This window comes from Pristiophorus japonicus, chromosome 24 (genome assembly GCF_044704955.1).
Source record: "Pristiophorus japonicus isolate sPriJap1 chromosome 24, sPriJap1.hap1, whole genome shotgun sequence".
Taxonomy (NCBI): domain Eukaryota; kingdom Metazoa; phylum Chordata; class Chondrichthyes; family Pristiophoridae; genus Pristiophorus; species Pristiophorus japonicus.
The window spans coordinates 29,540,516-29,554,378 of record NC_092000.1 but is presented as its reverse complement, the minus strand read 5'-3'; the positions used below and the strand labels follow the sequence as shown (position 1 = coordinate 29,554,378).

Here is a 13,863-nt window from a genome sequence, read left to right as displayed (position 1 = left end):
AACAGTGAGCGAGCCTTTGGTGGATTTCAGGAAGGAATACGCTGCTTAACAGTAGACTGACTGGTGACGTTCATTTTGAAGTTCATTATGATGACGCATTCTTGATGAGACTGGGGGGGGGAGAAAATATAAAGTTCTTCAAAAGCGAGAGTGCAGGTAGATAAATCCTTAACACTCCAGTGGCTTTTGAGTTTTATAAATAACAAAGAAGTCATGAGAAGTTTGTACAAGGTTATGGAACAACAACAGTTAGAGTACTGTGTGCTGTTGGGCAGACCACTATAGAAAGGACACTAAAGCCATGGAGAGCTTACTGATTCACCAGGATGATGCCAGCGATTAGAGACATAGTCACGGGATTTGAGGCACTGGGAATATTTCCACTGAAGCAAGGAAGATTTAATAGATGTTTTAAAAATGACGATGGATTTTGATAGCCCTTCCCGATTCACTCTTTTCCCTTTGATTGGGGAGTCGGTGGTGAGAGGTGATCAATTTTGAATGGAATGCTTTGTTGCGGAGTCCATTACATGATTTAAAAGAAAATGAGATAAACTTATGAAGCAGAGGAGCATATAGGAATATGGGGAACGAGTAGGGCAGCGGGATTTGTTTTGGCTTGCTCCAGTAAAGAACCAGCAAAGAAATGATGGCCGTATGGCCAGTTTCTGTGCTGGAAACTTCGATGGCTCTATAGCTGTACTCCTGGCCAGGATCTCTCCGTCCACTTGTCCATGTGTTTATGTTTGGCTGGTGTTTAAGTGGCCTTAGAGTTACTGCATGTGGTGTTATTTGGATCACTTTTGTAATCAATGGGACCCTTATGATCTTCATTTTGCGACTATAATTTACTGCTCACGCCTGATCTTGTTTCAACAAATTCCACATTCTTCTTCCTTCCCATTCTGCTCCCACTCCAAAAAAGAAAAGTGTGATGTTAATTACCACTCCCAACAACCACTGGTCTGGCCATCCATTGGAAGAGTCCAGGTTTTGGGTGCTGTGAATGTCTTTTGGACAGTTCCATGTCACACCACATGCACATGCTGGGCAGACATATCCCTGTGTGGCAACCGCTGGTGATACTGCTGCAATAATAGGGCGTGGAGTCTGAGTTGAAACTGCTTCACTTTCGTGTGTGTGTTAAATGTTTAGCAATATGAAAGCTGCATCCAGTTCTAATACAGTCCCCACCAATTGCACCATCCACGCTTCGTAGGGGCAGACACCTATATCAGGCAAATAACGCCAACAGTTTGTCAGTACCCTAGGAGTCAATTTCAAAGGCACTGTTTAAAACGTAATGTGCCTGCTATTTTGGACAGTTCAGCACTTACCAGTTTAAAAACTGCTGATTTCAGGTAAAGTCATGTCTTCAAGCCGCTTCAGTGAGCTGTTAACTACATAGAATGTAGGGGAGATTGCAGAGATAGGGAGGGGCGAGGCCATGGAGGGATTTGTAAATAAGGATGATAATTTTGAAATCAAGGCATTGCTTAACCGAGGGGGTGAACTAGATGGACCTCGAGGTCTTTTTTTTTTCTTCTGGAAATTCCTATGTGCCTTTGGTTGCGGAATGGTTTGAGATGTACGGGAGAGTGAGAATGTCTGGACTGTAACCTGTTTTGTTTCCATGTACTGCAGGAGCCCAACCCCATCAATGCTACCTGGGCCAAGGTTGTTCCCACGCCCAACAATGGATGCCCCGAACTGGTGCCGCTCCAGCATGACCAGGTACGCTGCAGGTCCCCACCAGCGGGAGCTCTTCCATCACGCACAAGGCCGAAGGGGTTCTCGGTTTCCAGGAAACCCAACTTATTTAAATTGCAAAAGCAAAACACTGCAGATGCTGGAAATCTGAAGTAGAAACAGAAAATGCTGGAAACACTCAGCAGGTTAGGCAGCACCTATGCAGAGAGAACCAGAGTTAACGTTTCATGTTTTTGTCGATGACCTTTCATCAGAACTGGAAGATGTTGGCAGTGAACAGCTTTTAAGTGAGTGCAGAGCTAGGGGAAAAGGGGTAGGGAAATAACAAAAGGGAGAAGCCTGTGACATGGTGGAGGGGAGGAGTGATTTTAAATGACAAAAGTAATGGTGCACGGCAATAGGGGGTAATAATGGGATGGTGAGTAGAAGGCATCCTCCGAACCTGCCAGAAATCCAGGCACAAACAAGCCGTTAAAAGGAAACCTTTTTTTTAAAATGGGTTCAGATTTTCTAATGCTGATGATTCACTTGAGTCCTGCAGTTTGTAGAAGTGACTCTAATGTCTATGCTTCACACAAGCAATTTTAATGCAGCTACATTTAAACATAAAGTGAAATTTCTTGCATAGATCACGAGATTATAAGGAACAATTGCAAATTTCAGGACTCGGGTGCAATATATTATTCTGCTACATAGGTAGAATCATATCCCTTTTAAGACCACCAAGCTCAATTGTTAATTAAACACAGGCTCGGTCAGTCAGAGTCCAATTGCTTGATGAGGGAACTTTGAATATCGGCAAGTAATTAAAACATCAAGTAGAGTGTTGGTATAAATAGCCAGAATAGTGGAGCATAAGATACACTTGTGCTTTACAATGCATCGTAGTGTTTGCTTAAGTTCTGTATGCTATCATATTTGCCGCACGTCAAAGGGGCATCCGTCCACTGCAAAGGGTGCAGAGAGCAACCACAGAGTGCTAAGGTGTGAGCTATGAGGAATATTTAGAGAAACTTCAGCTTTGCAGTCAGGAAAGCAAGCAGTATTGTAAATGGTATATAAGCAAGATGGGAAAGTCCTGCTACAACTGTACAGGATATTGGTGAGACCACACCTAGAGTACTGCGTACAGTTTTGGTCTCATTTAAGGAAGGATATACTTGCATTGGAGGCAGTTCACCTCGGTTGATTCCTGAGATGAAGGGGTTATGAAGAAAGGCTGGGCCAATACTCACTGGAGTTTAGAAGAATGAGAGGTGATCTTATTGAAAGTATAAGATTCTGAGGGGGCTTGATAGGGTAGATGCAGAGAGGATGTTTCCCCTAGTGGGGGAATCTAGAACTAGGGGACATAGTTTCAGAATAAGGGGTCACACATTTAAAACGGAGATGAGGAGGAATTTCTTCTCGGAGGGTTGTGAATCTTTGGAATTCTCTACCCCAGAGAGCTGTGGAGGCTGGGTCATTGAATATACTTAAGGTGAAGAGAGACAGATTTTTGAGCGTTAGGAGAGTCAAGGGAGAAAAGTGGAGTTGAGGCCAAGATCAGATCAGACATGATCTTATTGAATGGTGGAGCTGGCTCGAGAGGCTAAATGGGATACTCCTGCTCCTATTTCTTGTGTTCTATTGTTCTACGTAAGATGAATTCAGAATATTAAAGATAAGGCGAACCAATTTAGTGAAAAGTAAATTTTAATTTGTGAAAGGACAATAAATGATTGGAATAATCTACCAAGCAAAGTAGTTGAATCAAGGAGTGTTGGGGAATTCAGAATATAATTGAATGTTGGGCTGGGGTGATTAGATGCCAGTTGGTTGCCTGGTTGGATGTGTTGGGTACCAAGTGGGTAATTTGGTGTCCCAGCTCGATGGGCTGAATGGCCCTTGTCCCTGTGTTCTGACTCTCTGCTCATTTGTTGCAACCCCCGAACCCCATTGTTTTCACACTGGTGCTTTAACCGCTTTCTCTCTTTCTCCCTCCCTCTCTCTCTCCTCTCTCTCTCTGTAGGAAGAGACTCAGCAGAACGCCATCGCCTTTGAGTTTCAGAAGATTAAATACTGGTTTGATGCTGCTGAAAATGAGTTCCTCCCAGTGGCTTTCCCGGTGACTGCTGAACTCCAGTTCTACCAGACTGCCAAGGGGTTCCAGGATGAGGCGGAAGTGAAAGCTGCAGAAAAGAAATACGGTACAAACAAGTATGTACTGCAGCTGGGGGAGTCTGTGTGAGGAAGGATGGGGCCATTCTCCTTCTGCCATCTCTGTAATCAGTAGTATATAATTCTCCACCACATAACAATAACCAAGTGTTTTGGTGGCTTGTGTATTTTTATTCATAATTTTGTCTTCTATCTCTTATTTTTATGATCATTATCATGAACGGCATTGATGCTGGAAGACAGTACCGGAAATCACTTGAGCCATACAAATCAGAGATATGACTGAGCCAATTTTTGATATCTTCTTGCATCAAATGCAGGATCCATACCACTAGACACGTTATCTCCTTCACACTGAGACTAAATGAAAACCACGGTCAGCGGTGCAGAACGAATGCACTCGAATCGTAGAATCTTGCGGCATAGGAGAACCCCATTCAGGCCGTCGTGCCTGTGCCGGCTTTTTTCAAAGGGCTATCCAATTAGTCTCACTCCCATGCTCTTTCCCTCATAGCCTGACAAAATTTTCTTCTTTTCAAGTATATATCCAATTCCCTTTTGAAAGTTACCTTTAAATCTGCGTTTTTCAAAAAAGGATTCTCATCTCCACGCTGGTTTTAGCAAAGGGTTTTCTGTACTTCAGGATTGTAGGAGCTTTGGAGAATTCACATATGTGGCACATGGTGGGTTTTGCTGGAATAATAAGCCAATTCCCCCAAATGTTCTTTCCTCCTTCCGCTTCTGACCCAGGCAGAGCAGAGCAGCATGGACTGCTCTTCTGTGTTTCAAAGCTGCCAAGTGCCATTGGGCTGCCAGGACTACCTTAGAAATCATAGAATCATAGACATTTACTGCACGGAAGGAGGCCATTTTCACCCATCGTGTCCGCGCCGACCAACAAAGAGCTTTGCAGCCTAATCCCACTTTCCAGCTCTTGGTCCATAGCTCTGTAGGTTACGACTCTTCAAGCGCATATCCAAGTACTTTTTAAATGTGGTGAGGATTTCTGCCTCTACCACCCTTTCGGTCAGTGAGTTCCAGACCCCCATCACCCTCTGGGTGAAGAAATTTCCCCTCCAATCCCCTCTAAACCTCCGGCCAATTACTTTAAATCTATGCCCCCTGGTTGTTGACCTCTCTGCTAAGGGAAATGGTCCTTCCTATCCACTCTATCTAGGCCCCTCATAATTTTATACACCTTAATAAGGTCTCCCCTCCGCCTCCTCTGTTCCAAAGAAAACAACCCCAGCATATCCAATCTTTCTTCATAGCTAAAATTCTCCAGTCCGTCTACCTTCCCGGCAGCCTTTCAGATTGTCAAAAGTGATGGAACAAAATTTGCAATAAAGGATTATTTTAAAAAACGACAAGGCAAGCAGTAATTCCTGCAAAACTCATGACTGGCTACGTGCACCTCTGTGTATTAAAAGTATCCAGTGTGTCGTTGTACATGTCTCAGTGATTCAGCACGTCTATCTCTAACGTGTGTTTGTTTATTTGTCAGGGCTGAAATGGTGGTTCCTGAATTCATGCAACTCTTCAAAGAGAGAGCGACTGCCCCTTTCTTTGTCTTCCAGGTAAGTACCATATCCTACCTCGCAAACAAAAGCAAAATACTGCAGATCTGAAAGAAAGACTTGGATTTATACCACCGGATGTCTCAAAGCACTTTACAGCCAATGAAGTACTTTTGGAGTGTAGTCACTGTTGTAATGTAGGAAATGCGGCAGCCAACTCCCACAAACAGTAATGTGATAATGACCAGATAATCTGTTTTTGTTATGTTGATTGAGGGTTATAAATATTGGCCAGGACACTGGGGATAACTTCTCTCTTCTTCGAAATAGTGCCATGGGATCTTTTCTGTCCAATTAATAAATAGAGCAATGGTTTAACATCTCATCTGAAAGACGGCACCTCTGACATTGCAGCACTCCCTCAGCACTACACTGGAGTTTCAGCCTAGATTGTTTTGTGCTCAAGTCCCTGGAATGGGACTCGAACCCACAACCTTCTGACTCCGAGGCGAGTGTGCTATCCACTGAGCCAAAGCTGACATTGCATTTAGAGAATCAAGAAATGTCAGACAACATCTGTGGAGAGAGAAACCGAGTTAACGTTTCATCTTGCTGAAACAGATGCTGCCTGACCTGCTGAGTATTTCCAGCATCTTCTGTTTTTATTCTTCAAGTATAATGAATTGCTTTGAAATGTAGTGAATATTATGTAGCAGCTATTTTGCAGATTGCAAGATCCCACAAAGAGTAATGAGATAAATCACCAATCAATCTGTCTTTGGTAGCATTGGTTGAGGGTGGGGTGGGGAAAATGGATGTACGCACGTGTGTATGGACAGGTTTCAGCTTGCTACTGTAGAACTAATTATAGTTCACCATGTGCACCATGAAAACCAGCATTGGAGGACAGGTGGAAAAGGAATAGGGCATTCAAACTCTTGTCAAGAAATTCTGTCTGAAGGAGTTGTAGATTGAACAGTGTGGTGACTGTAATGCTGTGCAGCAAACTAGGCAGAAACTTCCCTCTCGCCCCTCCCTATTCTATAATCTTCAGCCTCTCCACACTCCGAGATATCTGCGCTCCTCTAATTCAGGCCACTTGAGGATCAATGATTTTAATCATCATCATAGGCGGTCCCTCAAAATCATTGATGGCCCTACATTCAGCTACCTAGGCCCTAAGCTCTGGAATTCCCTCCCTAAACTTCTCAGCCTCTTTCCCCCTTTAAGACGCACCTTAAAACTTACCTCTTTGACCAAGCTTTTGGTCATCGGATCTAATATCTCCTTATGTGGCTCGGTGTCAAATTCTGTTTGATAATTCTCCTGTGAAGTGCTTTGAGATGTTTTACTACGTTAAAATGACTTTATAAATATAAGTTATTGAAGGAAAGGGTAGGTGGGGAGTCTGGTTTGCCACACCCTTCTTCCACTGCCTGCGCTTGTTTTCTGTACGCTCTCGGCGACGAGACTTGAGGTGCTCAGCACCCTCCCGGATGCTCTTCCTCCACTTTGGGCAATCTTGGGCCAGAGATTCCCAGGTGCCGGTGGAGATGTTGCACTTTATCAAGGAGGCTTTGAGGGTGTCCTTGAACTGTTTTCTCTGCCCACCTGGGGCTCACTTGACGTGTACGAGTTCCGAGTAGAGCACTTGCTTAGGGAGTCTCGTGTCAGGCATGTGGACGATGTGGCCCGCCCAACGGAGTTCTTCGATGCTGGGGATGTGGCCTCAACTCCATTTCCCTGCCTGCTCCTCATAAACCTAGACTCTCTTATCATTCAAAATTGAACCAGGTTCTCTCTCGTTCAGATAAACTGGAATTTTGTTTTTGAAATAAATATGTATAAATCATTTTGGTAAGTGTTTTAAAGCAGGTGTAAAGCATAATTGCTATTCGACCACTTATCTGCAATTGCAAATGTTGCTTGAAGTGGTGGGGTTAAGAAAATGTTCAACGTAACATTGTCTTTGTGGAGACTTGTCATTATGTTGGGTCCAGGTGTCGTATCCAGGCACATCTTCAGTTGACTTCGAGTTTGGTGAGGGGATTAACATCCTTCCACTCCCCAGTGTAACTTGACCTCAGTACCAGCTGGCAATAGTCTCCATAATTCGGGCACTTTGAGCCCCTTTTAGAACACCAGTTTGTCATTTATATTTTGGTCAATGTTACAGTGCGTCCGTCTGTTTCTGCAGGTGTTCTGTGTGGGTCTCTGGTGCTTGGATGAGTACTGGTATTATAGTGTCTTTACCCTTTTCATGCTGGTAGCCTTCGAGGCCTCCCTGGTACAGCAGCAAATGAGGAACATGTCTGAGATCCGGAAAATGGGGAACAAGCCTTACATGATCCAGGTAGGAGTTTATAGGAGTAAATGTTACCTATATTCAACTGAGTTATACAAGATCTCCTGGAAAATAGCCAGGAATGAATGTCTTCTCTGCCTGCTTACATTTAAGGTCTTGCATGAAATGAATTTGGGCAGAATCAGCACAGCTCCTTTTGGGTGGTAAAACTGCCTTAAATTTGACAGTAATTTATCAATGTTACTCTGAGATGCCTGGTGCAAGAATAATATTGTACTGGTATACTTTTCCATTTTGTGCTCCCAGTGTCAATGTGAAACTCTCCCAGGTTAGCTAGAGTAAAGCTCTCTCTGCACTGTCCCAAAGAACACTCCCAGGGCAAGTACAGCATGACTTCAATACAGAAAAAAGCTCTCTCTGCAATATCTCAATAATGTGGCTCCATTTTAATCAAAAAACACTTTTCACTGCACCAGTGATTTTTGTATTTTTTACAGTTACCATCCTGTGTCTTCTCTGCTGCCAATTAGTGCCATATTGGGAACAAATTATGCTGGCCCATGCCTAATAGGAACCCATACCCTTGTTTGGACACCCAAACTTGTTTCACAGAGGATTGTTGTAGCCAACAGACAGGAGGCCGTCATTCATCATACCACGTTTGAAGCTGCGTCACGGAATTGAAAGCCAGTGCACTAGCCAACAGAACTATCCAGCCCTTACGATAAATCTACTCTCCCTCCAGATTAAGAGAGTTTCTATAGCTGGATAACTAGGCCTTGATGGAGACCTGAAAGTTGTCCGATTCCTTTAATACATCTACTGGATCACATTCATGTCTGTGGAAATACGCTATTTTAGAGATCAAACTTGGATCAAATGTGCAGCAGCAGCAGCATCTTGCAGAATGTCACATCTGCATTTCCACTCCGCTATTTGCTGAAGGACAGGACTCTATTTTCAATATATTTTTTGTAAACCACACATACTTGATCCATGGGTAATTGTGAGTCTGTAGATTTACCACCTTAACATTAATTGTGTTTTAAATATGATTGGTACCCTCTGGTTTTACTGTATTTTGAAGGTTGGATCTGCCCCTTAACTTGGCTGCAATAATGGGCTTGAAATTGCGGTCTTCGTGACCATTTGAAAGAGCCTGCAAATCTGAAACTTGCGATCTGTCAAGGTACATCTTGACAGATCATCGGAACCACATGAAAAATGAGTATTGCTTGTGCAGTGTTGGGTTATTTGCCCAACTACTGCCCAACAATTACCCACGCAACTCTTTCAGCTGGTAAAAGCAGACATAGCGCCTGCTTGCTTCAGCGTAAAGGTGTATTTATAAGGCTTAAATAAAACATTTAACAATCCAAAATGATGCACATACACTTGAAATGAGTTTATGCAAATATTGGCCCAGATTAAGATGATTTAAATTATTTAGCTAAAAATTAAATTTTTATTGAGGTTGGTTGGTGCGATGAAGGAACTTGTGAATAAATTTGCAATTCAGTACATTGTTTATCTATTAAAATTCTGAACATCGAATGATTATTTGGGGATTTTATTGCATATCATTAGGGGATTCCCTTTGAAAATGATTGCAATGGAATCCTCCTTTGCCATTGTAGGACCGGGGCCCACGTGATCCCTTCTGAACCGCCTGTGTCCCAGAGATCCGTGGGCCTTTACTCCGGAGGTACACTTCCGACCGCAATTTCGAGGCCGTTGTCTCCAATGTGCAGTATAACCCATCTACGATAGTTTTGGGTCCATCATGATGGAATCCTGACCAACATTCGATAGTTTCAGTCAATGCATTATTTGCCTGGACATCGGTATAGCCTGTTAGAATAAGAATAAATATTCCAGCACATTTGGCCATCAAACCTACTCTAATCCCATGTTCTTGCCCTTTACCCATATCCTTTTTATAAATTTTCTTTGCAAAGACTTCTCCAATTGTCTTTGGAATGCTGTTGCAGTCTCTGCCTCAATCGCTCCTTGCGTTGAAACATTTCCTGTTCTAATAACCCTCTAGCTGAAAACATTTCTGCTAACCACCCCCCACCCCCCCTTATACTTCAACTGATCAATCCTCAGCCTATACTCCTTTGTGACTGATTTGCCAACTTTCAATTTTTTCACCCCCACAAAACCTTTCATAATTTTGAAACGATCGAACCCAAATACCCCTCCCAATCCAGCATCTGCTCTGGGCACGGATGCCGTGTTTAAAATGAAACTCTAATTGTGCTGCATGAACAGAGAGAAAATTCAATCTTTCAGCGCTGAGCAGTGCTGCTGAGTGTCCCAGGTAAGCTTCATTAAACTGCTGCTTGCAATGGGTTCAGCGCCAGTCTCCACATGACCAAGGCAAGTGTTGTGGTTGATTAAACGCATTGATCTATGTAATGTATTTTGGGTTCCATTGCATAATGTTTAGTCGCTGTTGGCCCCTTGTAGCTTTGCGCACAACTATAAAGAAATTGGGCACTGCCAGTCCATGTGGTGTGGTATAGAAAGTTGACCATTTAATGACAATGTTTTCACTTCTTTCAAAATCGAGGCATGCTCATTCCAGACTTGGCAGTCTATCACTAGTTGCTGTTCAAGTTATAATGCTTTTTTTATTAAGCAAATGGCACAGGGACACAGATATTGCCCCTTTCTTTATTGTATGGGTGATGTGTGCCACTGACTAGCTATATCGGCCACCACGTGTGATTGGCACATCTTTAGTTACTGAGAGCATTCACGTGAGGATCTGAGTACGGCGTAGTTTAGGCACCAACAGTAGCCTCTAACATTCAGAATAGCATCTGTCACCATCTGGAAAATCCCAACATCAGGAGCACAGAATATCGCAGGAACAATTTGAAATGGTCTGGGTGCAAATAAATACATTTTTATTCAGTCAGTATAATGAATATAAAAGGGTATTCTGGCAGGGATGTTGTTGCACTCCAGTCAATATGTTGGCCTGTGCCAGTGGGCCTAACGGGGGCCGGTGGGGGTGAGTCTAACTGGGCTGGTGCCATTGTGTCTAACGGGGTCTGGTGCGTGTATGTTGTGCAGGCTGGTACGTTTGCCGCTAAATTAGTTTTATTTTATTCCTGGTTTCCTCTAGGTCTACAGAAACAGAAAGTGGAGGCAAATCTCAAGTGATGAGCTCATTCCTGGTGACATTGTTTCAATTGGTAAGTACTTAAGTTGTTATCATCATAGGCAGTCCCTGAATTGAGGAAGACTTGCTTCCACTCTTAAAATGAGTCCTTGGGTGGCTGAACAGTCCAATATGAGAACCACAGTCCCTGTCACAGGTGGGGCAGATAGTTGTTGAGGGAAAGGGTGGGTGGGACAGGTTTGCCATACGCTCTTTCTGCTGTCTGCGATTTTTGCATGATCTCGGTGATGAGACTCGAGGTGCTCAGCGCCCTCCCGGAGGCACTTCCTCCACTTGGGACGATCTTTGGCCAGGGACTCCCAGGTGTCAATGGGGATGTTGTGCTTTGAGGGTGTCCCTGTAACGTTTCCTCTGATCATCTTTAGCTCGTTTGCCGTGAAGGAGTTCTGAGTCGAGCATTAAAGTTGTTAAAGGATATGTCAAATCTAAGGGAATACTGTGTGTGTGTGGGTGTGTGTGTGGGATTTCCCTCGGTGCATTTTTAAGCAAAAATCTTGCATTGGAGCCATGTATAAAATATTTCCACATTGTTTGTAATGTAACGCTGACTGCTATTTTGTGGGGGCACTTCCCTCCAGAGTCATCAGTGCTGTAGGTTGTGGGGGTGACACTGAGAAACTCCATTGACTTTGGGAACCAGTGGTTTGCGTTGATCCCAAACCACCCCCCAAAAAATAACAGCGGTGTACAGCTGCCAGTTCCACCCGGGGGAGAGGGGAAGCACCAGGAGATGGCTCAAACAGAAGTTGAAACTGTGGTTGAACAGTGACTCATTGTACCTGGGGAACTGAGGGTAACCATCTGATTGACAAACTCTCCCTCATAGTTCCTGATTTCCCTGGCTCAGTACCGTTCATTGAATGGTGATAAAGGTGTGCTAGATCTTTACCAGTTGTAGAGTATGAACTGTTACACAACTAGCTTAATGTTACAGGTCAGTAATACATTAGTTGGCTTAGCCAATGACAACTTTCATTAATTAAAAAAAAATCATCCCAAGATGCTTCACGGAACTGTAATTGGGCTAAAATGGATGCCAAGCCAAAGGAGATATTTGGAGGGGTGGTCAAAAAGGTGGGTTCTAAGGAGAGTCTTGGAGGTGGAAAGGTTTAGGGAGGGAATCACAGGGCATCGGACTTAGACAGCTGAAGGCACGGCTGCGAATGGTGGACTGAAGACAACCTAAACTTGAGTGGCTTATCAATGCTACCTAACCTTTCACTTCCTCAAACAACGCTTGTACTCATTGTAAGAACTTAAGAAATAGCAGAAGTAGGCCATACGTCCCCTCGAGCCTGCTCCCCCATTCAATAAGATCATGGCTGACCATCGACCGCAACTCCACTTTCCCGTCTGATCTCCATATCCCTTGATTCCCCTAGACTCCAAAAATGTATATATCAGCCTTGAATATATTCAGAGACTCGGCATCCACTGCCCTTTGGAGCAGAACATTTCAAAGATTCCAGTCAGGAGAAACAATCTCTCAGCATCTACCCTGTCAATCCCCTTCAGAATCTTGTATGTTTCTATAAGATCACCTCTCATTCTTCTAAACTCCAGAGAATATAGGCCCATTCTACACAATCTCTCATCCCAGGAATCAATCTAGTGAACCTCTGTTGCACCGCCTCTAAGGCAAGTATATCCTTCCTTGGATAAGGAGACCTTGGAACTGTGCACAGTACTCCAGGCGTAGTCTCACCTGTACAATTGTAGCAAGTCTTCCTTACTCTTATACTCCAACCCCCTTGCAATAAAGGACAACATGCCATTTTGTCTTCTTTATTGCTGCATGCAAGCAACAAGGACACCCAAATCTCTCTGAACACCAACATTTAAAAGCTTAAAAAATATTCTGTTTTTCTATTCTTCCTAGCAAAGTGAATAACCACATTTCCCAACACTATACTCCATCTGCCGCCTTACTGCCCACTCACTTAGTCTGCCTATATCCCCTTGCAGACGCTTTGTGTTCTCCTCACAGCTTATTGTCCCACCTAGCTTTATATCGTCAGCAAACTTGGATACATTATACTCTGTCCCTTCATCTAGGTTATTAATATAGATTGTAAATAGCTGAGACCCCAGCACTGATCCTTGCGGCACCCCATTAGTTACAGCCTGCCAACCTGAAAAAGACCCGTTTATCCTTACTCGCTGTTTTCTGTCTGTTATCCAATCCTCTATCCATGCTAATACATTACCTCCAATCCCGTGAGCCCTTATTTTGTGTAATAATCTTTTATGTGGCATCTTATCGAATGCCTTTTGGAAATCCAAATATACTACATCCACTGGTTCCCTTTTATCTACCCTGCGAGTTACATCCTCAAAAAACTAATAACTTTGTCAAACATTATTTCCCTTTCATAAAACCATGTTGACTCTGCCTAATCATGTTATGATTTAAGTGCCCTGATATGACTTCCTTAACAATAGATTCCAGCATTTTCCCGACGACTGATGCCTGGCTAACTGGCCTATAGTCCCTGTTTTCTCTCTTCCTCCTTTCTTGAATAGCGGTGTTACATTTTCTACCTTCCAATCTACTGGGACCGTTCAAGAATCTAGGGAATTTTGAAAGATCAAAATTAATGCACGGACTATCTCTGCAGCCACCTCTTTTTAGAACCCTAGGATGTAGGCCGTCTGGTCCAGGGGATTTGTTGGCTTTTTGTCTCATTTGTTTCTCTAGTACTTTTTCTCTACTTATATGAATTACATTAAGTTCCTCATCCTCATTAGACCCTTGGTTCCCTGCCATTTTAGGTGTGCTTTTTGTATCATCTACTGTGAAGACAGATACAAAATATTTATTTAACATTTCTGCCATTTCTTCTTCCCCATAATAATTTCTTCTGCCTCAGCCTCTAAGGGGCCAATGTTTACTTTTGCTACTCTCTTCCTTTTTACATACTTGTAGAAGCTCTTGCAGCCTGTTTTTATGTTTCTTGCTCATTTTCTCTCATAGTCTA

The 13,863-nt window shown here is 43.3% G+C and overlaps 1 protein-coding gene across 1 annotated transcript in view; it reads left to right on the top strand.

The window, feature by feature from the left end:
- Positions 1–13,863, top strand: part of atp13a1 (ATPase 13A1) — a 94,042-nt gene that overhangs the window by 2,910 nt on the left and 77,269 nt on the right. Inside the window, exons 2-6 of the mRNA XM_070867379.1 lie at positions 1,645–1,734; positions 3,722–3,909; positions 5,375–5,447; positions 7,585–7,740; positions 10,829–10,898. Of these exons, the coding sequence (XP_070723480.1) occupies positions 1,645–1,734; positions 3,722–3,909; positions 5,375–5,447; positions 7,585–7,740; positions 10,829–10,898 (577 nt within the window). The remainder of the gene's footprint in view (positions 1–1,644; positions 1,735–3,721; positions 3,910–5,374; positions 5,448–7,584; positions 7,741–10,828; positions 10,899–13,863) is intronic.